We start from the raw sequence: 23,717 nt of genomic DNA on the forward strand, positions 1-23,717 counted from the left end.
TTCCTTTAGTCTGAATAAAGCTGCCTCTTCCTGTAGGGATCGCTAAGGATTTTCATGTGATGGTTAAGAGGATGGTGGTACAGAGAATCTATATGTAAAACTTAGTTTGGAGGCCATGCCTGTGTATGAATTAAATTTTGCATCATTTTTTTTCGAGATATATAATAGAGTTACTTTCCTTCAAGGTATACTTGGGTTGCAGAAGTTTTGTTCCCTTTACAATATTACAAACTCACAGATACTTTGTCTTCTCATCAGTTCTTTCTTTCTATCTAATATTTATTTATTTATTTATTTAGGCTGCACCAGGTTCCAGTTGTGGCACGTGGGATCTCAGTTGTGGCATGCATGCGGGATCTAATTCCCTGACCAGGGATTGAACCCAGGCCCCCTGCACCAGGAGCGCAGAGTCTTATCCACTGGACCACCAGGGAAGTCCTCATCAGTTCTTTCTTGAAGATCCTTCATCATACGTCCTAACTTCCATTTTTAATGATACCTCCTGTAAGTACTTTGCATTAACCCCTTCATTCAGTCAATCTGAGCCATTTGCCTTTCCCTCAGCCATTCTTTTTTTATAAATTTATTTTTTTATTTTTATTTTTCACTGTGTTGGGTCTTCGTTGCTGTGCACAGCTTTCTCTAGTTGCGTCGAGCAGGGGCTACTCTTCGTTGCAGTGCACGGGCTTCTCATTGTGGTGGCTTCTCTTGTTGCTGAGCACAGGCTCTAGGCACATGAGCTTCAGTAGTTGTGGCACGTGGGCTCAGTAGTTGTGGCGCACGAGCTTAGTTGCTCCACGGCATGTGGGATCTTCCTGGACCAGGGCTCGAACCTGTGTCCCCTGCATTGGCAGGTGGATTCTTAACCACTGCGCCACCAGGGAAGTCCCCATTCTTGAACTTTCTGTTCAGGCTGCATCTCTTTCCTTGAGTGTGTTGTTACCCTTAATTCTCATCTAGGGATTTACCTTTATGATTTACTCTATTTGTGGAATAAGGTTCCATCTCATCTCACAAAAAATTTAAGGAGTATGGCCTAACTCAAATAACTGCCTCTCTGAAACTGACTTCCTCACTTGCCAACTGTGTGAACTTAGGCAAGTTCTCATCCTCTCTGTGCTTCAGTTTTCTCATCTGTCAAATTATTAGTAATAGCACCCCACCTTAAGGATTATTTTGATAATTAAGTGGGATAACCTTTTAAATATGCTTAGAACAATGCCTAGAATTCACTTTTTAAGTCATTCATCCAGTAATATTTATTGAGCACTTACTGTGTGCCAGCAAATAAAACACAAAGATCCCTGCTCTTGTGGCGCTTATGTTCTAGTTGGGGAGACAGATAATAAATAGGTATATAGTATGTCAGAAAGTGATTAGTGCTGTGGCAAAAAAGAAAAAATATGGTAAGGGTGATTGAGAATGCTGGAGCAGGCTGTGGTGATGGGGAAGAATGGTGAAGTGGCAGGAAAGATTGCAATTTTAAAGGGGCTGGTCAGGGTGAGCCTTATTAAGATGAGACTTAAGCAGACTTGAAGGAAGTAAGGGGGTTGGCCGTTTGGGTATCCAGTAGTGAGTCTTGTAGGCAGAGAGGATAGCCAGTACAAGGTCCCTAAGGTAGGGGTATGCCTGGTATATTCAAGGCATAGCTGGGGCCCACTGTGGCTGGAGCAGAGGAGTGAAAGAAAGAGGAATAGGAGATGAGATTGGAGATAATAGAGGCCAGATTACATAGGGCCTTGTAGGCATTGTTAGGACTTTGGTTTTTACTCTGAGTGAATTAGGGAACATATGCAGGCATTTGAACAGAGGAATGGTATGGTTTGATGTAGATGTTTACAGGATCACTTTGGCTGCTGTATTGAGAATAGACTGTAGAGGTTGTAAGGATTAAAGTGGGAAACCACTCTCATGATGTCCAGCACTGGACTCCGATCACCCCTGAGGATGAAGTGCCTGCCGGACTTTGACACCTGGGGGTCTGAGGCGCCCTGGTTAAAAATAATAATAATACAGTGAGAATACAGCCAGGGGACTTGCAGTAATCTTGGTGAGCAATGATGTAGCTCAGATCAGAGCAATGTCAGTGGAGATGGTGGGATGCTAGACACACAGTGTTTTAAAGGTAGAGCCAATCTGATTTCCTGCCTCCCAAATGGGGAGTGAGAGAGAAAGAGAGTAAATAGTGACTCCAAAGTTAAATGAAAAACTTTTCAAAAGTTGTCTATAGGAGGAAAGAAGAAACAGATTGTAAGGCAGCCAGGGATGGAAGGTAGACTTTTAGAATTTATCTTATTTGGTAAATTTGACATTGGAATCATGTAAATGGTTTACATAAGTATAAAACAAAATTAAATCAAAATGACCAATCTGATAAATAACCTGTCCCAGAATATATTTTTAAAAATCTACAAATCAATAAAAAAAGACAACCCAATTATAAAGTGGCCAAGCAATTTGAATGGGTTTTCACTAGAGATGATATACAAATGACCAATAAGTACATGAAAAAGTGTTTAACATCATTAGTCCTAAGGAAATGCAAATTAAAATCCCAGTGGGGAGTCTCCTGGTGGCATAGTAGTTAGGATTTTGGGCTTTCATTTCCATGGCCAGGGTTCAGTCCCTGATCAGGGAACTGAGATCCCACAAGCTGCGTGGCACAACCAAAAAATAATAATAATAATAATAAAAAATAAAACCACAGTGTAACATCACTTATCCATAAAATGGCAAAAGTTAAAAGACCAGTAACACCGAATGTGAGCAAGGATGTGGAACAACTAAGACTCTTATATACTGCTAATAGTAGTGTAAAACATTATAATGACTTTATTAAAGTATTTGGAAGTTTCTTATAAAACTAAACATCTACACTATGACCTAGAAATTGCATTCCTAGGCATTTACCCAAGAAAAATCAACACACGTATATCCACAAAGAGATTTGTGATAGTTGTTCATAGCAACTTTATTCATAATTGCCAAAACCTGGAAACAACCCATCCATCAGTAGGAAAATGGATAAACAAATTGTGTTACCCTCATGCAATAGAATACTACTCAGCTGTAAAAAGAAACTACAAATATACACAGCATATATGAAAAATAAAAAACATTATGCTGAAATAAAAGAAACAAAACACAAAAGAATATTTTTTGGTCTCCTGAGAAATAGATACCAAGACGTGATTAGATGTGCAAGAGATTTATTGGGGGAGTATATTGGTTATCTATTGCTTTGAAGCAAATTACTCCAACATTTAGCAGCCTAAAATAACAAACATTTATTACGTCACATAGTTTCTAAGGATCTGAAACCCAGGAGCAAATTAGGTGGGTGTTTTTTTTTTTGCTGTACGCGGGCCTCTCATGTTGTGGCCTCTCCCGCCGCGGAGCACAGGCTCCCAACGCGCAGGCTCAGCGGCCATGGCTCACGGGCCCAGCCGCTCCGCGGCATGTGGGATCTTCCCGGACCGGGGCACGAACCCGTGTCCCCTGCATCGGCAGGCGGACCCTCAACCACTGTGCCACCAGGGAAGCCCAGGTGGGTGGTTTTGACTTAGGATTTCCTGTGAGGTTACAGTCATGATGTCATTTGGGGTTATGGTAATCTGAAGGCTTGAGGCTGAGGCTATATGATCTGCTTCCAAGATGGCTCATTCACATGGCTGTTGGCAGGAAACCTCAACTCCTCACTTTGTAGGACTCTCCATAGGTCTGCTTGAGTATCCTCATGACAGCTGGCTTCTCCCAGAGCAAGTGAACCAAGAAAATAAGGAGGGAGCTATAATGCCTCTTTATGACATAGCGTTGGAAGTTAGGCATCATCACTTCTGCCTTGTTTTATTTATTAGAAGCAAGTCACTGAGTCTAGTCCACTCTCAAGAGGAAGGAAATTGGCTCTACCTTTTGAACGGAGTGTCACTGAATTTGTGGATATATTTTAAACCACCACAGAGGGAGATCAAGGGAAGGCAGAGAGAGCTTCAGACCAAGATACAGGTCTGACATGTGTGGAAAAGAGAGAGGAAAGGAATGAGGATTGGAAAGGAAGAGTCTTATCGTACAGCGTAGGTCCCAAAAAGGTTTGGCCAGGCAGATGAAGAATCTTCAAGTCAAAGGACCTGTTGGAAGAATCCTTTTTATCACAGGATTGGGCCTGCCTTTGTAGCCCTGTTGTTCTCTGGCATTGGCTGGGATTAGCCTATGGAAGTGTGGCTTTGGTGCAAACGTGGGAGTAGGTCCAGAGGGGCAGCAGGTGTGGTCACCAACCAAATATACTCTCTGAAAGAAGATTTCAGTGATGCGTATTCATGATCACCACAAGTGCATACTGCATGAATAAGTTTATGTGAAATTCTATATAGAATGGGCAAAACGTATCTACAGTGATAGAAAGCAAATAAGTGGTTACTGGGGCTGGGGAGGGGATGGGAATTGATTGCAAAGGGGTACAAGGGAATTTAGGGTGATGAAAATGTGCTGTACTTGATTATGGTAGTGGTTACACACATATATACATTGTGGAGTTCATCAAGCTCTATACTTAAAACAGGCACATTTTATTGTACATAAATGATGTATAAAGTTTACTGAAAAACACGATGAACTACCACTTCACATTAACAATACCAAATGTTAGTGAGGATGTGCAGCACCTGAAACTCTCATATGTTGTTAGTGGGAGTATAAAATTATACAACCATTTTGGAAAACCGTTTGTCAGTTTCTTATAAAGTTAAACAAATACTTATCCTATGACCCAGCAGTTCTACCCCTGCATATCAGCCCAAGAGAAATGAAAACGTATGTTCACAAAAAGACTTATTTATGAATATTCATAGGAGCTTTATTTATAATGGTCCAAAACAACCCAAATATCCATCAATAGGTGAATTGATAAATTGTGGAACATGTATACAAAAGAATACTACTGAGCTGATACATGCACCAACATGGATGAATCTCAGAAATGTTGTATTGCGCAAAGAAGATGGAAACAAAAGACTACATACTGCATGATTCCATTTATATAAAATTGTTGAGCAGCAAAACTAATATATAGTGATAGAAATAAGAATATAGTTGCCATGAAAAACTCTCTGGAGTGAGGAAAATGTTTTATATCTTGACTGGTATATAAGTTTAATAGGTGTTTATATTTATCAAAACTCATCAAATTATACAAATGGGCTGTGCATTTCACTGTATTTAAATTTTACCTCAATTAAAAAATCAAAATGAAGAAAGCAGTCACTAAAAATAAAAATCAAAGTGAAATAAATTAACCTGTTTATTGGTAGAATTCTTTCAAATGACTTTAAAATATAATAGTTTAACTGTATATTATTTTCAAAAAATTTTATTGTGATAAAATACACATATGGGACTTCCCTGGCAGCACAGTGTTAAGACTCCCAGTGCAGGGGGCCTGGTTTTGATCCCTGGCCAGGGTACTAGATCCCACATGCATGCCACAACTAAGAGTTCGCATGCCACAACTAAGGAGCCTGCATGCCGCAACTAAGACTCGGCACAACCAAATAAATAAATAAATAATAAAATAAAATACACATAAAATTGACCATTTCAACCATTTTAAAGTGTACAGTTTAGTGATATTAAATATGTTCATAATGTTGTGGAACCGTAACCACCATCCATCTCCATACCCTCCTCCACCTTTTTTTTTTTTTTTTTTTTTTTTTTCTTTTTGCGGTACGCGGGCCTCTCACTGTTGTGGCCTCTCCCGTTGCGGAGCACAGGCTCCGGACGCGCAGGCTCAGCGGCCATGGCTCACGGGCGCAGCTGCTCCGCGGCCTGTGGGATCTTCCCGGACCGGGGCATGAACCCGTATCCCCTGCATCGGCAGGCGGACTCTCAACCACTGCGCCACCAGGGAAGCCCTGTAGCATACTTCTTAATCGTACATTTTTATGGGATATACCCAAAGGAAAGAAATGAACTGCAAAAAATGTTAAACTGTTTTCATTCGCCATCTTGTTAGTAATATTGGGTTTTTTCAGAAATGGTTTTATATATGTAATAGAATAAAGAAAATAAATAAATCGTGCTAATGTTATCAGGAACCAAGATGTTGATTATACTAGAAAGAGATACAAATATAAAATCAAGAAAGTTGGATAAAATCCCTGAAATCCTACATTTAGTTAGAAAAAGGCAAACAGTGACCAACTCAGTAGCAACAAGCATCCAACCATCCAAATTGTGGTCTTTAAATGCCATTTACTACTAAGTGAACTAAGACTTCTTAGAGAAACATCTGATTCTAGATATGAGTCAGGAAATAAACAAGATGAACCTGGAACATCTTGTTATATCAGAAACATCTGATTCTAGATCTGAGGCAGGAAGTAAACAAGATGAACCTGGAACATCTTGTTATATCAGAAAGCAAGGAAGCTATCCAAGACTACTGGAATCATGTCAAGAGAAATCTGGGGCTAATCTGAAAGGACTTCCACAGCTCAAAGATGGGACAATATGCTTTTTTCTTTTTTTAAAATGTACTTGGGTCCTCTTTATTTTATTTATTTATTTATTTATAGCTGCGTTGGGTCTTCTTTGCTGCGCGTGGGCTTTCTCTAGCTGCGGCAAGCAGGGGATACTCTTCATTGCAGTGCGTGGGCTTCTCATTGCGGTGGCTTCTCGTGTTGTGGAGCACGGAGCATGGAGCACAGGCTCTAGGTGCATGGGCTCCAGTAGTTGAAGCATACAGGCTCAGCAGTTGCGGCCCACAGGCCCTAGAGCACACCAGCTTCAGTAGTTGTGGCTCGCAGGCTTAGTTGCTCCACGGCATGTGGGAATCTTCCTGGATCAGGGATCGAACGCATGTCCCTGCATTGGCAGGTGGATTCTTAGCCACTGCGCCACCAGGGAAGTCCCAAGGGACAATATGCATTTCAAAATGAAGAATAATTGCAGTGGGTTGAAGCACACCAAATGTGTTAAAACCCATAGTTCATAGTGATACTAAAAACAAAAATCTCATAAGTCATCCAGTATGCTGGAGAATTCCATTATTTAGAGAACTATTCTCTATTACATGAGAACCTCAACTCATTATTTTGAAAACTAGTAAATCAAAGGAAAGAATCAAACATTTATCCTGCCATTCCTTAGGTAATCAAATATTTGATGAAGGGAAAGTTCTTATTTATAGAAGAATTCCAGCTAATGAATAAAGATAGTGTTCTAAAATTAGAATATCACTTTTTTACAGCCCCTCATGAAATAATGCAGCTAGATAACGATTACCAGTGACTGCTAAGCTGTCAGGTAAAAAGATGGTAATATTTGAACCTATTAATCAATTGTAGCAGAACAAAAATACATTAAACCAGATGTTATATGCCTCCTGATGAGATGCAATAAGAAGTTTATATCAGTTATTCTTGCCAAAAAAAGGAACATAAATCTGAACAAGTATACCTATCTGTTCATTTATAAAAAATAAAAAAGAAAATACTTTATTTATTTATTTTTATTTTATTTATTTATTTATTTTTGGCTGCATTGGGTCTTCCTTGCTGCGCGTGGGCTTTCTCCGGTTGTGGCGAGCAGGGGCTACTCTTCGTTGCGGTGCGTGGGGCTTCTCCTTGCGGTGGCTTCTCTTGTTGCGGAACATGGGCTCTAGGGCACGCGGGCTTCAGCAGCTGTGGCGCGCAGGCTCAGTTGCTCCGCGGCATGTGGGATCCTCGTAGACCAGGGATCAAACCCATGTCCCCTGCACTGGCAGGCAGATTCTTACCCACTGTGCCACCAGGGAAGTCCGGAAAATACTTTAAATACTTTTTCTGATTGCACAACAGGGATGCAATCAGAAAAATCTACGAAGTTGGAAATTTTACAGAACAAATGATGTGATTTCATCAACAAATAAATAAATTGCAGGAAATAAAAAAGAGGAAGACTTGCAGATTAAAAGAGGCCTAAGGTAAGTATCATCCAAATGCAATGTGTAAACTTTGTTTGGAATTGTAAAAAAAAAAAAAAAATTATGAGACAATTGCAGAAACTTGAACACTATATATTTGATAATATTAAAAAATTACTGTTAATTTTCCTTGGGTGTGTTAATGATATTATGTTTAAAAGATTCTCTATATTTAACACACATACAAGTATTTATGGATGAAATGATATGATGTCTGGGATTTTCTTACAAATAATCAGTTGGGGGGAAGTGGGTGGGGATATAGTTGAAACAAGATTGGGCATTTATTGCTGGAGAGGGTGTGGAGAAAAGGGAACCCTCCTACACTGTTGGTGGGAACGTAAAGTGGTGTAGCCACTATGAAAAACAGTATGGAGGTTCTTCAAAAAACTAAAAATAGAGTTGCCATATGGTCCTGCAATCCCACTTTTGGGCATATATCCAGACAAAAGTGTAATTTGAAAAGATGCATGCACCCCAATGTTCACTGCTGCAGTATTTACAATAGCCAAGACACAGAAGCAACCTAACTGTCCATCGGCAGATGAATGGATAAAGAAATTGTGGTACACACACACACACACACACACACACACACACAATGGAATACTACTCAGCCATAAAAAAGAATGAAATAATGCCATTTGCAGCAACATAGATGGACCTAGAGGTTATTATATTAAGTGAAGTAAGTCAGATATAGAAAGACAAATACCATATTATATCACTTATATGTGGAATCTAAACTATGACACAAATTAACGTACCTAAGAAACAGAAACACACTCACAGACATAGAGAACAGACTTGTGGTTTCCAAAGGGAAGAGGGGAAGGGGGAAGGATAGATTGGGAGTTTAGGATTAGTAGGTGCAAACTATTGTATGTAGAACGGATAAACAACAAGGTCCTACTGTATAGCAGAGGGAACTATAGTTAATGTTCTGTGATTAAATCATAATGAAAAAGAATATGAAAAAGAATGTATGTATATGTATAGCTGAATCACTTCGCTGTACAATAGAAATTAACACCACATTGTAAATCAACTATACTTCAATAAAATAATTTTTATAAAAGATTGGGCATTTGTTGATAATTGTTGAAGTTGGATGATAAGTACATGGGTTATATTTTCCTTTCTATTAAAAAAGAATGTCTCCAAGCTTTTTGTTATAAACAGCAGGAGGGATGAAGTTGCCATCAACTGAGATGGGGAAGGCTGCAAGTGGAGCAGATTTGATAGAATGAGTTCAGTTTTAAACATGTCGAGTTTAAGATGTCAATTGGACATCCAAAGGGAGATATTGAATAGGCTGTTAGGTATATAAGTTCAGGATTTGGGAGAGAGGTCAGGGCTAGAGATATAAAGTTGGGAGTCATTGGCATATAAATGGTAGTTACAGCAATGAGACCGGATGAGATCAGAAATGAGTGAGACTAGACAGAGCTTAGAACACAGTAAATGCTCAATAATATTCATTATAACCACATGATTAAAATTCTTTCTTTTGATTTCTTCTTTGCACTCCTACAGCACTTTTATTGTATTTTGTATTATAGTTATTTGTATATCTCTTTTTGAAGAATATGGGCTACTTATTTGCAGAGCTTCCACCAATTTGGGCTTATCTGATGTTTCCTCATGATCAGATTCAGATTATGAATTTTGGGCAGGAATACAATTAAAGTGATGTTTCCTTCTCAGTGTATCATATCAAGTGACACGTGATGACGTTTTGTCCCATTACTAGTGATGTTAACTGGGATCACTTCATTAAGTTACCAGATTTTTTCACTGCAAATTTACTACTTTCTGTTTGTAATAATTCAGTACATTTTAGGGAGATAGTTTGAGACAATGTAAATACCCCCTTTTCCAGAACAGTACTAGTTTTAGTATCAATGATATTTATTTATTTTAAATCATCTTTATTGTAACACATTAAAAAGTGAATGAAACCTAAATGTACAGATGTATGAATTATAAATACAGTAAGTCCCCTACAGATGAATGAGTTCCATTCCGAGAGTGTGTTTGTTAAGTCCAATTTGTTTGTAAGTCCAACAAAGTTATCCTAGGTACCCAACTAACACAATTGGCTATATAGTACTGTACTGTAATAGGGTTTTTAAAAAATATATATTTATTTATTTATTTTTGGCTGAGTTGGGTCTTCGTTGCTGCGTGCGTGCTTTCTCTAGTTGCGGGGAGCAGGGCCCCCCTTTTTGCTGCGGTGCGCAGGCTTCTCATTGTGGTGGCCTCTCCTGATGTGGAGCACAGGCTCCAGGCTCACGGACTTCAATAGTTGTGGCGCACGGGCTTAGTTGCTCCACAGCATGTGGGATCTTCCCAGTCCAGGGCTCAAACCCATGTCCCCTGAATTGGCAGGCGGATTCCTAACCACTGTGCCACCAGGGAAGTCCTGTAATAGGTTTATAATACTTTTCACAGAAATAATACATAAAAAACAAACAAAAAATAAAGAAAACATTTTTAATCTTACAGTATAGTACCTTGAAAAGTACAGTACTCCAACTGCCAAATACGGACTGGCATCGAGTGAACAGGCAAGAAGAGTTACTGCCTAGTGGAGGGAGAGGAGGTGGAAGATGGTAGAGCTGAAGAATTGTCAGCAATAGGAGACGGAGGGCAAGCTGCAATTTCACTCGTGCATGATGTTGTTGGCACAGTTTCTGGTTCCTTGCTGGAACCAGATGCACATTCGCATCTTTGAAAGCTTGCAGCTTGAAGGTTCATATGTAGAAGACTTAACTGTAGTACACGTGTGTAGTGCCTCTAGTAAGAAAATAGAATTTCCAAGCACCCCACTTGGCTCCTAAAGAATTACAACCTCTTTATACCCTCTAAAATTAACCACTAGGCCTGACTTAAATATATTTATTTATTTATCATTTATTTATTTTGGCTGTGCCGGATCTTAGTTGTGGCACGCGAACTCTTGTGGCATGCACGTGGGATCTAGTTCCCCGACCAGGGATCGAACCTGGGCCCCCTGCATTGGGTGTGCCGAGTCTTACCCACTGGACCACCAGGGAAGTCCCTAGGCCTGACTTTTATTGAATCAGATAATTTCTTTATTATTTTTTTATGCTTTAGGTATGCATCTTTATTAAAATTTAGTTTTGTCTCATTGAAAAACTTTTTTATTATAGTAAAATACACATAACATAAACTTAACCATTTTAAACATTTTAAAGTGTACAGTTCAGTGGCATTAAGTACATTCACACTGTTGTGCAGCCATCACCACCATCTCGCTCCAGAACTTTTACATCTTTCCAAACTGAAACTCTGTGCGTATTAAACAGTAAGTCCGTATTCCTCCCTTCCTCCAGCCTTTGGAAACCACTGTTCTACTTTCTGTCTCTGTAGATTTGCCCATTCCAGGTATATAAATGGAATATAAATAGAATCATACAATATGTGTCCTTTTGTATCTGGCTTATTTCACTTAGCACGTTTTCAAGGTTCATCCATGTTGTAGCATGTTGGTAACACTCTTGATTCTTATTCTGTAGTACTGGCTTCCAGGAAATTAGGGATTGGAAAGAAAAACTGAGAGGGAGGACAAGAGCCAGGAACTCTGGAGTCATGAGATGAGAATTTTATTTTTTAAATTTATTGTTTTTTAAATTTATTTATTTTTTATTGAGGTAACATTGGTTTACAACATAAGTTTCATGTGTACAACATTATATTTCTACTTCTGTGTACCCTACCGAGTGCTCACCACCAAAAGTTTAGTTTCCATCTGTCACCATACAGTTGACCCCCTTAGCCACTTTGTCTTTACCCAACCCCTTCCCCTTTGGTAACCCCTACTCTGTTCTCTTTATCTATGTGTTTGTTTTTGTTTGGCTTGTTCATTTATTTTTTGTTTGTTTGTTTGTTCCTGTGGTATATGTCTCTCTCCATCTGACTTCACTTAGCATAATACCCTCAAGGTCCATCCATGTTGTCACAAACGGCAAGATTTCATCTTTTTTTTAATGGTTGAGTAGTATTCATATATATATATATATATATAATATCTTATTTTCATCCATTCATCTGTTCATGGGCACTTAGCTTGTTTACAGGATGAGAATTTTAAAGAGGAGGGAATCAGCAACACTATCAAACATGATAGAGGTCAAAGCTAATAAGATAACTTGACAAGAAATTTTCAGAATCAGTTATTAACAAACATTTTTAGAGTAACTGCTTTGTTCTAGGCACTAGATTTATGGAGGTTAAAGCTAGATTGCAAAGGATTATGGAGTTACTGGTATGGAGAAAGCAGAATTTGGAGGGCAACGACAAAAGAAAGGCCTGGAGCTTGATAAAGAAGTGGAGTGGAGGGGAGATGCTACTAGGATGTGGAGATTTGAATACTTCTATAAGGGGAGGGAATGAGCCAGAGAAGGTAAAATGGCAGGCCCCATCAGTATTCAGATAGACAAGGATTCCATTTTGTTCCCCCCTCATACCACGACCTTCTGTTTCTACCTCTCTCTTTCCAGGTAAGCAGCTTCTGGTGGAGTTGAGCTCTTTGGATTAAACATTTGGAAAGGTGGAGTCACAATTGTGCTTGGTGTTGTGTGTTTGAGAGACTCGGGTTGATAGGAGGGCCTCCAGCTAACTGGTTGGCTGGAAAATTAAGCAACCTTGAAGGGGTGGCAGTGTGCTGCCTTGGTGGGGTTCTGCTAATGTGCCTCCAGGGCCTTACCTATATTTTGGTGTGGCAAATTTGGGGCTCTGGAAATGTTTGAAAAGTGGGTTAAACTGAACAAGGATGATAAACAAAATGTGATATATACCTACAAAGGAATATTATTCAGGCTTTAAAAGGTAGGAAATTCTAACACATGCTATTAAAATTACAACATGGATATACCTTGGGGATATTATGCTAAGTGAAATAAGCCAGACACAAAAGGACAAATATTGTATGAGTCCATTTGTGTGAGGTACCCAGAGTAGACAAATTCATGGAGACAGAAAGTAGAATGGTGGTTGCCAAGGGCTGGAGGGAGAGGGGAATGGGGAAATAAATGTTGAATGGGTACAGAATTTTAGTTTGGGAGGATAAAAAAGTTCTGGAGATGGATGGTGGTGATGGTTGCATGTCAATGCACTTAAGGCCGCTAAACTGCACATGTAAAAATGGTTAAAGCGGTAAATTTCATGTTATGTATATTTTACCACACTAAAAAAAAGCATAGGGGGGGCTTCCCTGGTGGCGCAGTGGTTGAGAGTCCGCCTGCCGATGCAGGGGACACGGGTTCGTGCCCCGGTCCGGGAAGATCCCACATGCCGCAGAGCGGCTGGGCCCGTGAGCCATGGCCACTGAGCCTGCGCGTCCGGAGCCTGTGCTCCGCAATGGGAGAGGCCACAACAGTGAGAGGCCCGCGTAGCGCAAAATAAAAAGAATCGGAGCCATGTGGCAAAATGTTAACAACATGTGAATCTAGGTGAAAGGGTTTATGAGAGATCATTATACTGTTTTTTTTAATTATACTATTTTTGTAACTTTTCTGTTGCTCTGAAATTTTTTTCAAAATAAAAAGTTTACTTAATATTAACAGGAGGACGTTCTGTAGAGGTAAGGTATAGACCAGTTAGGATTGCTTCCACTGCAGGGATTGCAGGTACCTAGTAAGCATATAAGCCTGGTGTTAATAAGCTAATATAGTATCATAGGCAATTATTGACTACCTTAGGCAATTTATTTTCACATTTTAATCATGTCATCACCTTTTTGTTGACTTAACTTCTTCATAAGGATGTGGAATTGACAACTTTTCATTTTTCTCCTCTGTTTTCTTCATATTATTTTAATTATTATGAATTTCTAGAACACTAGGGACACCCATATTTAGTATTCAAATAAAAATACAAAAAGAACAAAAAAAGTTTTGTATCAACTGTTTTGCCATTTCTTTGTCACTGTTCTCCTCCATCATGGATATATAAAACCTCTGCAGTTAGACAGACTGGGTTCTCACAGATTCTGAGACATCGTGCAAATTATGTCATCTCTCTAAGCCTTAGTGTCCTCACCTGTAACCCTCAAAGAGATATGAGGCTTTTAGGTGAGAAAATGAATGTAAAACAGAGCAGAATAGGGACTTCCCTGGTGGCGCAGTGGTTGAGAATCCGCCTGCCAATGCAGGGGACATGGGTTCGTGCCCTGGTCCAGGCAGATCCCACATGCCACGGAGCAACGAAGCCCGAGAGCCACAGCTACCGAGCCTGCACTCTAGAGCCCGCAAGCTACAACCACTGAAGGCCGCGCGCCTAGAGCCCGTGCTCTGCAACAAGAGTAAGCCACCGCAATGAGAAGCCCGCGCACCACAACGAAGAATAACCCCTGCTTGCCGCAACTAGAGAAGGCCCGCGTGCAGCAACAAAGACCCAACGCAGCCAAAAATAAATAAATAAATAAATAAACCAACAAAAAAACCCAGAGCACAATACCTGCCACATAGTATAAATGTAATACATGTTAATAATGAATTATATCATTGGTATATGACTGGGCATGATTGTTTAGGTCCAGGTGCAACAGAAGGCAGCCTAGGGGTCAGAATAATTCTATGTTAGATATAAGTCAGTTTGTAATACTTTAATATTGCAACTTAAAAGGGATATGTGATAGTTTATCATTAAATTTAGTACTTATCCTCAGTAAAGTTCTCTGCCACTAAGCTTCAAAACTATGAGTTTCCAGAGGAAAACCATGAAGCAAATGTAAAGATTGGTGAATAGTGTCTGTGAGGTAGGGTTAAACCATCTGGGGTTCTTTTACTTAGAGAAGTCTGTGAGGAGACCTCAGAAAAAGACTATTAAACTAAGTATGTAGCATTTATGTTCATTGTTTTATTGGTAGAATTATTGGAACAGATGACATGATCCCAGCCTTAGGAGAATTTGTCCAGGTTTTAAACTTGCCGATTAAAGGCAATATGAGTGGGACTTCCCTGGTGGTCCAGTGGCTAAGACTCTGTTCCCAATGCAGGGGGCCTGGGTTCGATCCCTGGTCGGAGAACTAGATCCCGCATGCGTGCTGCAACTGAGAAGCCCATGTGCCAAAACTAAGACCCGGCGCAGTCTAAATCAATAAATGAATATTTAAAAACGAGGATCCTAATGTAATACAAATTAAAAAAATGAGATAACGAATAAGATATTTAAAAAAAAGAATTTAGGTTAGATAATTAGAAGAAAATTTTCAGGCAATGAGGTCTGTTAAACTTCAAAGTGAGTTAACATAGTGTCTGATGGAATTTTCTGACGGAATTTTCTCCTCTGGAGGGCTTTAGAGGTAGATTAGATTTCTCGGAGGTGGCCTAGGTAAAGATGCACCTGTAGATAGGCAGATATGCTGATGGTCCTTTGCAGTCTAAGAGTCAATAAAGGACTTTGGCTCACCTGACTCTAATCAGTCACAGCCTCAGTGGGTAACCATCCTGCCTGCATTTTCTGATCTTTTTGGGTAATTTAATGATTAATTTCATTATCATCCTGCTTAACAAGGAATTCACAGTTTTTCTTCACAGTTTTGTTTTGGTTTTTTTAAAGCTCTTGTTCTATTTAGTAATGGGAATGGCTCAGGCTTATTTATTTATTTTTAGTTATGCTTATTGAGGTTTAATTTACCTTTTAGTATATAGTTTTATAAGTTTTGACAAACATACAGTTGTTTGTCAAATGAGCAAGAAAGCCTGCTTATTTATGTCTTGCTTGGTGATGGGAAATGCAGTAGCAGGACAGAGAAGGGAAAAATATAGTGACTTTGGGGAATTTTTATGGTAATCAAGGTCAAGATCTGTCACATCAGGACCTGATTGTTGGTGTCCTCTCACATCGAGCAGATGAATTCACTTTGTCTACCGAGTGTAGTCAATATTGACCTTACCTGTTTTTTTCAGGATTAAATTTATTTGGTCACTGGTATTCTGTAGCATTGGTGGGGGGGGGGAAGAGAGGAATCAATTATAAATGATTTCAAGATTAAGAAGTGGGATGTGTCTCTGTGTTCTCCATTCCACTTATTGCTCCACTCATAAAACATTCTGGGGACCCTAATTATATTCTAGTTATAGCAACAATAGATTCTAGATTTTTCAGGAAAGTTTCATTTCAAAGATTCTGTCCTTTTGTTCCCATAAGTAACATATACTGAGATGACATGCTTTGATAGAACATTCGTTGGTAGGAAGCTCCACTTCAGCTTAGCCTATATCAGGTATTGAATTGGGTATTTACAGAATTGGAGAATCATGGTTGGGCTGTGCTTAAGTCATTCTGAGGCTGGGGTAGAGAGAGAAAATTACTTCTTATTGAATGCCTACTATGTATATGCCTGGCAGTGTGCTAGGTGCTTTCCCTATTGACAGCTGCTCTGGCTAGAATTCCATCCCAGATCCAACCACCACTTAAAAACAAAAATCAACACCCCCTGCAAAAAAACCCAGAAACAAAACCATATTCCTCATGGAGCCTCTTTCATTAATACAAGTCACAGCTGCCACACCCTCCATAAGACTCCGGCACCATAATTTGGATAATAGACTCTCAAGGCTTCGAGGGACCTTTGAGGTCATCTAGTTAAAGGGGCGGCAGCTGTTCTCTTCACCACCGAGTCTGACAGTTACTGTGCTCAGTTGTCTCAACCGGACGTGCAAAACATGTCTGGGTCTATGGTCTCTGTAGGCTGCAATTCCACAAAAGATAGGTCAACGATAAGCAAATGTGAAGCTTGAACTACGACGTTTCAGACTGGAAAGGGCAATGGGGAAAAATATGGCTTACCGGGGCCCTCAGACAATGTAAATGGAAAAAAAAAATTTTTTTTTTTTAAAGAACTGGCAGAGACGTAATGTGAAGCCCTTGAATTCGCGTAGAGGCCTACAAAAGGGATCCTGATTGACCCGGTAAACCCCAAAGAGTCCTCTCTCTTCAGTTTCACCAGCTCTGAAATTCTAGCCATCCTGGATCTTCTTTGCCCTTTTATTAGAAAGCCGGGAAACCCTCTCCTTTTCCACGCAAGAGGGTGAGAGAGGGGCCTTATGGTGCATGAACGATAGAAAATTGGTCTTTTCTCTTATGTCTGACTAGTGGTACAAACAACCGTCCTGGAAGCAGGGGAATATATTTCACGCCCTCTCAAGGTCCCTTCGGTTCAAGGATACTGTCATTCTCCCGCTGTATTAGAGGGACGGCCTGCAACGTCCAGGCTGCCATGGAAACACGCCGCCGTGTTCCTTTTTCTTACGTGGGGCGGGGCACTCCGCCCAGCCACCAATCATCCACAGGTTTTCTTGAGTGGCGGGCAGCAACAGCGAATGGGCGAGCCGATACCGCGTGACGCGACGGGAAAAGGGGAGTTCGCGGCCCGTGGCGGCGGTGGCTACAGCGTCGACCTGGGGATCGAGCTGGAGGGACCTCGGGAGCGTGCGGAGATCTCTAGCTGGAGCGCGAGGGACCTCCCGCCGGGATGCCTGGTACTGTTTGGAGAAAAGTGGGGGAGTAGTAGGCTCTGAAGGCTTGGGTTTCGGGTCTGAAGGGGATGGCCGACCGGAGGGGGCGGGGTGGCAAGCATGGCGGCGGTGACAGGGAAAGGGTTGGAGGGCCCTGAGGAGGGGGTGGGGTAGCCCTAGCTGGAAAGGCTGGGTGGTCGTGAGGAAGCGTGAAGACCTGTGGGGGTTAAAACGAGCAGAGATTACAAAGAAGCCTTTTGCGGGGTGGTAGAGGCTCCAGAAGGACGTAGGGAGAGTTGTGGGGGATGGAAAAAGGGGCGGGGAGAGAAGAGGTTACGAAGGAGGGGAAAGGGTGTCTACGGGAAGGTGATGGAAGGGGGAGAGAAGGATAGGCAGGCTGATTGTAAATAACGAGGAAATCGGGCCTTGGAAGGTATGATAGGAAAGTGATTGCAGCGATTATAATGTTCTAATTGGAAGAGTCCTACACTGGTCCCCTTTTCCAGGTCTTGTACTTCTGCCTCATTATTTAAGCTCAGACTGCATGAGGAAGGCTAGTAGGTTACACAGAACTGATCTTTTGTTATTCCATTCCAGGGGAGCAGATGGACCCCACTGGAAGTCAGTTGGAGTCAGATTTCTCTCAGCAAGACACTCCTTGCCTGATCATTGAAGATTCTCAGCCTGAAAGCCAGGTTCTAGGCGATGATTCTGGTTCTCGCTTCAGTATGCTATCTCGACACCTTCCTAATCTACAGACGCACAAAGAGAACCCTGTGTTGGTGAGTGATAGGTTGCTTGGAAATGATTGAGTAGATTTTTTTTTTTCCCCTAATCTAGACCAAGCTGCAAAGTAAGTACTCAGGAGATCACTATCTTTTGGATAAAGTTGGCTGGAAAATAAAATCATTTTCACAAAAATATGTATCATTTTGGATTACTTCATATATAGTATATTATGAAATGTATATTTCATATTATGTACATATGTATGTATACATTATGAATGTATATTTTGTATGTATATTTTCTGGGATGTATATTATATATGTATATTTTCTAGGATGTTGTGTCCAATAGTGAACAAACAGCTGGAGAAGAACAAGGAGACAGTAATAGTGGCTTCAATGAACAACTGAAAGAAAACAAAGCTGCAGGTGAGGTCCATTTTGCAAGGGTGCTCTTGTTGGAGCTGGGTGGATATAAACATTATGTGGTTGTGGTGAATGTATGTAAGGAAGTCTGGCATAGTAGCTGGTGCACAATACTCAAAAGGTTGGTTTTCTAATGTAGCTGATTAGATTGGTATTGTCTGCATTCTTGAATTTGTATTACAGTTTGGTGGCAAATGCCTTTTCTGCTAATATCCACTTATTTTTTTCAGAGTCTGTGGATTCTTCTCATTTGGACACATGTGGTTCCATCAGTCAGGTCATTGAACAGTTACCTCAGCCAAATAGGACAAGCAGGTATACTAGTGTTTGAAGGAATTTATTTAAATGTATTAGTGGATCAGTTTTTTTATCTGTACCTGTTGTCTCATTCCAAGGATAAAGGGATTAATCTTATTTTTGTGAATTAGGGAGTGGGATTTGAGAATTGTATTAACTAGCATTCTGTTGGTACTGATAGCTGGAATCTCTTTTGTGAGCTGGTAACATTTTTTTGCACCTACATTATTCAGATTGTGATCTACCTTGTGCATGTGAAACAAGCATTCCTTATTCTTAGCTTGGATATGACTTATTACTAGAAAAAATAATCAAAAAATATTTAGGTATATTATCAAAACAGTTAAGCATGGTTTCTACCTACCAACCAAAGAACCTCGCCAGTTTTAGACCCAGAATGTTTAATTCATACCCTAAACTGTATTCAGTTTTTACTTTGTCTCCTGTATATCTTTACATTGTCCATTTATTGAGTTTATCCTCTATGTTGGGCACTAGATGAGATGTTTGATATATACTGCCATTTAATTTCATCCTTAAAGCAGTTGTACGATGAACACATTATGTTACTTCCCTTACTTAGGCGGGGAAGTGTTAGGCAAAGAAGTTAAAAACCTTGCTCTAGAATGCATTGCTAGTAAGTGACAGAGCTGGGCTTTGAGTCCTTCTGACTCAAGTGCCTCTCTTTCTTTTTTACTATTCAGTACCCAAATTCTCCTAAGATCAAAGGAGAACGTAGGAGTCTTGGGGTGGTGGAATAGAAAAGGGAGGTAGTCAGAGAGGAGGATGTTAGTATGAGGTGAAAGACTAGGGTTTTATCTCAAAAATAAGTGCTTTTTTGTGTGTGTATGTTTGTGTTCTATTTAATACTCTGTGTTTGCACTTAAATTTTTTCTCTCAAATCATCAGTTGGATGCTTTAGAACAATCCCCAAATTGGTGGACTTATTTTGGCCCTCAGGTGGGTTCTGGTTGGCCCACACATAGTTGTAAAATATATTTGAATTAGTTGATAGAATTTAAAAGTAGGGAAATTTCACATAGAACTTAGATTTCCAGCTTCTGGGATTACTAGGCCGGAAGTAATGCAACTGTTGTATTATTGGCAGCAGTTGGCGGGAGCTGTGAGCAGCCAGCCTCTGCTTAGATAGGGCATGAGTGCTATGGTCTGTCATAGTGCCTGTAACTCACTGTTGTATTTGGACACTGAGGCCAGGTATTCTTTTTTCATTTATCCTAGGGCTTGTGCTTTTGTTCTTAAACCCAGCCACTTAACTCATTTATGTTACCTTTCTTTGCTTTTTGTAGGCATTTAAGTTTTTGTGATACCTCTTTAGGAACATGTGCCAGGCTTATATGTGTTTTTGTGGCTCGGCATCTGAGTTTGAACCAGTGGGGACAGAATGCGTGTGTACCCCTTGTTATAAATTAATGGTACTGTTTGAGAAGTCTCATGCTACTTCTTTTCCCTTTTTGCATCAAGGTGTTGCTCTTTCCTTAAAAAAATACTTGAATGCTTACATTTAGTAAACGTGCAGGCACTGTGGTAGGTGTTTTAAAGCATGTTTGCCATTATGGAGCTTACAATTTAATAGGGGAAGCAGATGTTAAATAATTACATAAATAGCTATTCAGTGAGAACTGTGATCATTGTAAAGAGGAAAAAAATAATATATAACCTAACATGGGGGATAAGGGAAAACCTCTTTGAGAAGGATGATCTAAACTATAAATACAAATTTGTTAGGCATAGTTGAAGGGCTGGGGAGAAGTGTGGCATGTGGGAGGAGGAGCTTTCCAAACACAGGGAGCAGCATGTGTAAAGGCCACGAAAACCGCAGAGAATGTGGGGTTGATTCCAAAAGGGGTTGACTTCAAAGCACATGTATACTGATCTCTTTATGTTGTCTTTATTTATTAATGCAGATATTTTGAAAAAGGCTGTTTGTGAACTTTTATATATCATAAAATTCCAAAAGATCTTCCTCTCTTATCTAATGTCCTATTGTGATGTAAGCCTGTGGTCCTAAACATGAAGTGTCCTAAAATATGATGCTGAGGATATTTTTATTTCCCTGTTAAACATTTAAGAAAATTGAGGTGATTGTAGATTCACATGCATTTGTAAAAAATAATAGAGAGATATTCTTTGTGTACTTTTCCCAGTTTCCCCCAATGGTACCACTTTGCAAAACTATAGTATACTTTCACAACCAGAATATTAACATTGATAAAATCCAATGAACTTATTCACATTTCCCTAGTTTTACTTGTACTCATGTGTGTGTATTAATTTTTATACAGCTTAATCACCTGTGTAGGTTTATCCACCACTGAGGTCAAAATGCCGAACAGGAGCTCCAGTGTTGCCCTTTTATAAACACACCCACCTCCCTCTCCTGCACATGAACCTCTGGCAACCGCTAATTAAGACCATCCTCTGGGGAATTCCCTGGTTGTCCAGTGGGTAGGACTCTGTGCTTTCACTGCTGAGGGTGTGGGTTTGATCCCTGGGTGGGGAACTAAGATCCAGGAAGCCGTGCAGTGGGACCAAAAAAAAAAAAGATCATTCTCCACTGGTAAAGTTTTGTCATTTAAAATGTTATATAAATAGGATCATACAGTATATAATCTTTGGGGATTGGCTTTTTTCAATTAGCATAAGTCCCAGGAGATCCATCTGAGTTGTTGCATGTATCAGTGGTTTGTTCCTTCTTATTGCTGAGTAGTGTTCCATGGTATGGATGTACCACAATTTGTTTAACCATTTGCCTATTGAAGGAAATCTGGGTTGATTCTAGATTTTGGCTAATGTAAATAAAGCTGCTATGAACATTTGCATACAGATTTTTGTAAGTCTTCATATCTCTAGGATAAATGGCCAGGTGGGCAATTGCTGGGTCATATGGTAGTTGCCTGTTCAGTTTTTTTAAGAAACTGCTGAACTGTTTTCTAGAGTGGCTGTATCGTTTTACAGTCCCACTAGCAGTGTATGAGACATCCAATTTCTCTCCATTCTCACCAGCATTTGGTGGTGTCACTATTTTTTATTTTAGCCATTCTGATAAGTGTGTGATGATATCTCACTGAGGTTTTAATTTGCATTTCCCTAATGGCTAATGATGTTGAACATCTTTTCATGTGCTTCTCTGCCATCTGTACATCCTCTTCAAGGAAATGTCTGTTTATGTCTTTTGCCTATTTTCTAACTGGATTTTTTTTATTGTGTGTTTTTTTTTAAAATAAATTTATTTTATTATTTATTTATTTATTTAGGCTGAGTTGGGTCTTTTCTTGCTGTGCACGGGCCTTCTCTAGTTGCGGTGAGCAGGGGCCACTCTTCGTTGCAGTGCACGGTCTTCTCATTGAGATGGCTTCTCTTGTTGCGGAGCACGGGCTCTAGGCACATGGGCCTCAGTAGCTGTGGCACACGGGCTCTAGAGCACAGGCTCAGCAGTCGTGGCGTATGGGCCCAGCTGCTCCGCAGCATGTGGGATCTTCCCAGACCAGGGCTTGAACCCGTGTCCCCTTCATTGGCAGGCAGACTCCCAACCACTGCGCCACCAGGGAAGCCCTTTTTATTGTGTTTTGAGACTTCTTTATATATTCTATATATTAGTCCTTTGTAGCATATGTGGTTTGCAAATATTTTTCTCCTACTCTGTAGCTTGTCTTTTCATCCTCTTAAGAGGCTTTTTCCATAGAGCATGTTTTTAATTTTGATGAGGTCTGTTAATTTTTTTTTTTTTTTTTTTTTGTGGTACACGGGCCTCTCACTGTTGTGGCCTCTCCCGTTGCAAAGCACAGGCTCCGGATGCACAGGCTCCACGGCCATGGCTCACGGGCCCAGCCGCTCCACGGCATGTGGGATCTTCCCAGACCGGGGCATGAACCCATGTCCCCTGCATCGGCAGGCGGACTCTCAACCACTGCGCCACCAGGGAAGCCCTGTTAAATATTTTTAAGAGTGATATAAATACATAATTTATTTTAAAAAGAACTTATGAAAAGCAAATAGCCCATTCCCACCATTGGTCCCCTTTCACAGAGGTAATGCTTTTTAAGTGTTTGTGCTTTTATTTCTTTGGGAGGTTATCTTCCTAGCTCTTAATACTGTTGTAAAACTAAGTAACACTGTTGTATTACCATTTCTTGTTTTATCAAATTAAGACACTTGAGTTCCATAATGAAAGATGAGGTTTTAACTCACAACAACATTCTCCTAATTTTTGATGATAATTGTTTTATTTCTTTCATTGGCTACTTCTGTATTTCTAAATAATATATTTAAACCTTTGTTTTCTTTTTCCATCAGTTTTGGATAGTGGAGAAAAGTTTAATTTCAGTACTACTTTTTGTCTATAATTGGATTAATTTCAAGCCTCTTCTGATTCACCTGATCATTCTAATTAAATATTTATTGAGTATTTCCTATATGCAAAGCACTGTTGAGTTTTGGGGATGCAAAGTGATCAGAAGAGATAAGAAACCCTAGACCTTAATGGAGCTTACATTCTGGTATGGGATATAGCAATACATGATAGATAAGTAAAAATATATAGTATCTTAGACTCTGATAGGGCTGAAGAGAAAAATAAAGCAGAGAAGGGGATGGGAAACATCAAAGGAATTGCAAGTTTAGGTAGGGTGACTTAGGGGATGCTTTAGTGATGTGACATTTGACTAAAAATCTTAAGTAAGTGATCTCTACTATTATTTGGGATAAATGTAATCCATGCATAGAGAACAGCAAATGCAAAAGCCCTGAGAGAAGCATGTGCCTGGAATACTTGAGAAATGACAAGGAGGTTAGTGTGGC

At 40.0% G+C, this 23,717-nt stretch overlaps 1 protein-coding gene and 1 non-coding gene across 10 annotated transcripts in view; both read left to right on the forward strand.

The window, feature by feature from the left end:
* TP53BP1 (tumor protein p53 binding protein 1) overlaps positions 1-23,717 on the forward strand; it is an 89,155-nt gene that overhangs the window by 4,611 nt on the left and 60,827 nt on the right. For 6 of the 9 annotated variants that reach the window (XM_030842728.2, XM_060294369.1, XM_060294366.1 and 3 more), the window contains exons 1-4: positions 17,316-17,472; positions 18,046-18,230; positions 18,512-18,605; positions 18,833-18,917. In XM_030842728.2, coding sequence (XP_030698588.2) covers positions 17,466-17,472; positions 18,046-18,230; positions 18,512-18,605; positions 18,833-18,917 — 371 coding nt within the window. In that variant the 5' untranslated portion in view covers positions 17,316-17,465. Of the gene's footprint in view, positions 1-299; positions 505-17,266; positions 17,473-17,861; positions 17,882-18,045; positions 18,231-18,511; positions 18,606-18,832; positions 18,918-23,717 lie in introns of those variants that run through there. The other 3 variants (XM_030842724.2, XM_060294365.1, XM_070044927.1) reach the window with 3 other exon arrangements.
* Positions 1,904-1,992, forward strand: LOC115845199 (small nucleolar RNA SNORD88). Its single transcript, XR_004036360.1, has one exon. It is a non-coding gene; the product is annotated as a small nucleolar RNA SNORD88 (small nucleolar RNA).

Source organism: Globicephala melas, chromosome 2 (assembly GCF_963455315.2).
Source record: "Globicephala melas chromosome 2, mGloMel1.2, whole genome shotgun sequence".
NCBI classification, from domain to species: domain Eukaryota; kingdom Metazoa; phylum Chordata; class Mammalia; order Artiodactyla; family Delphinidae; genus Globicephala; species Globicephala melas.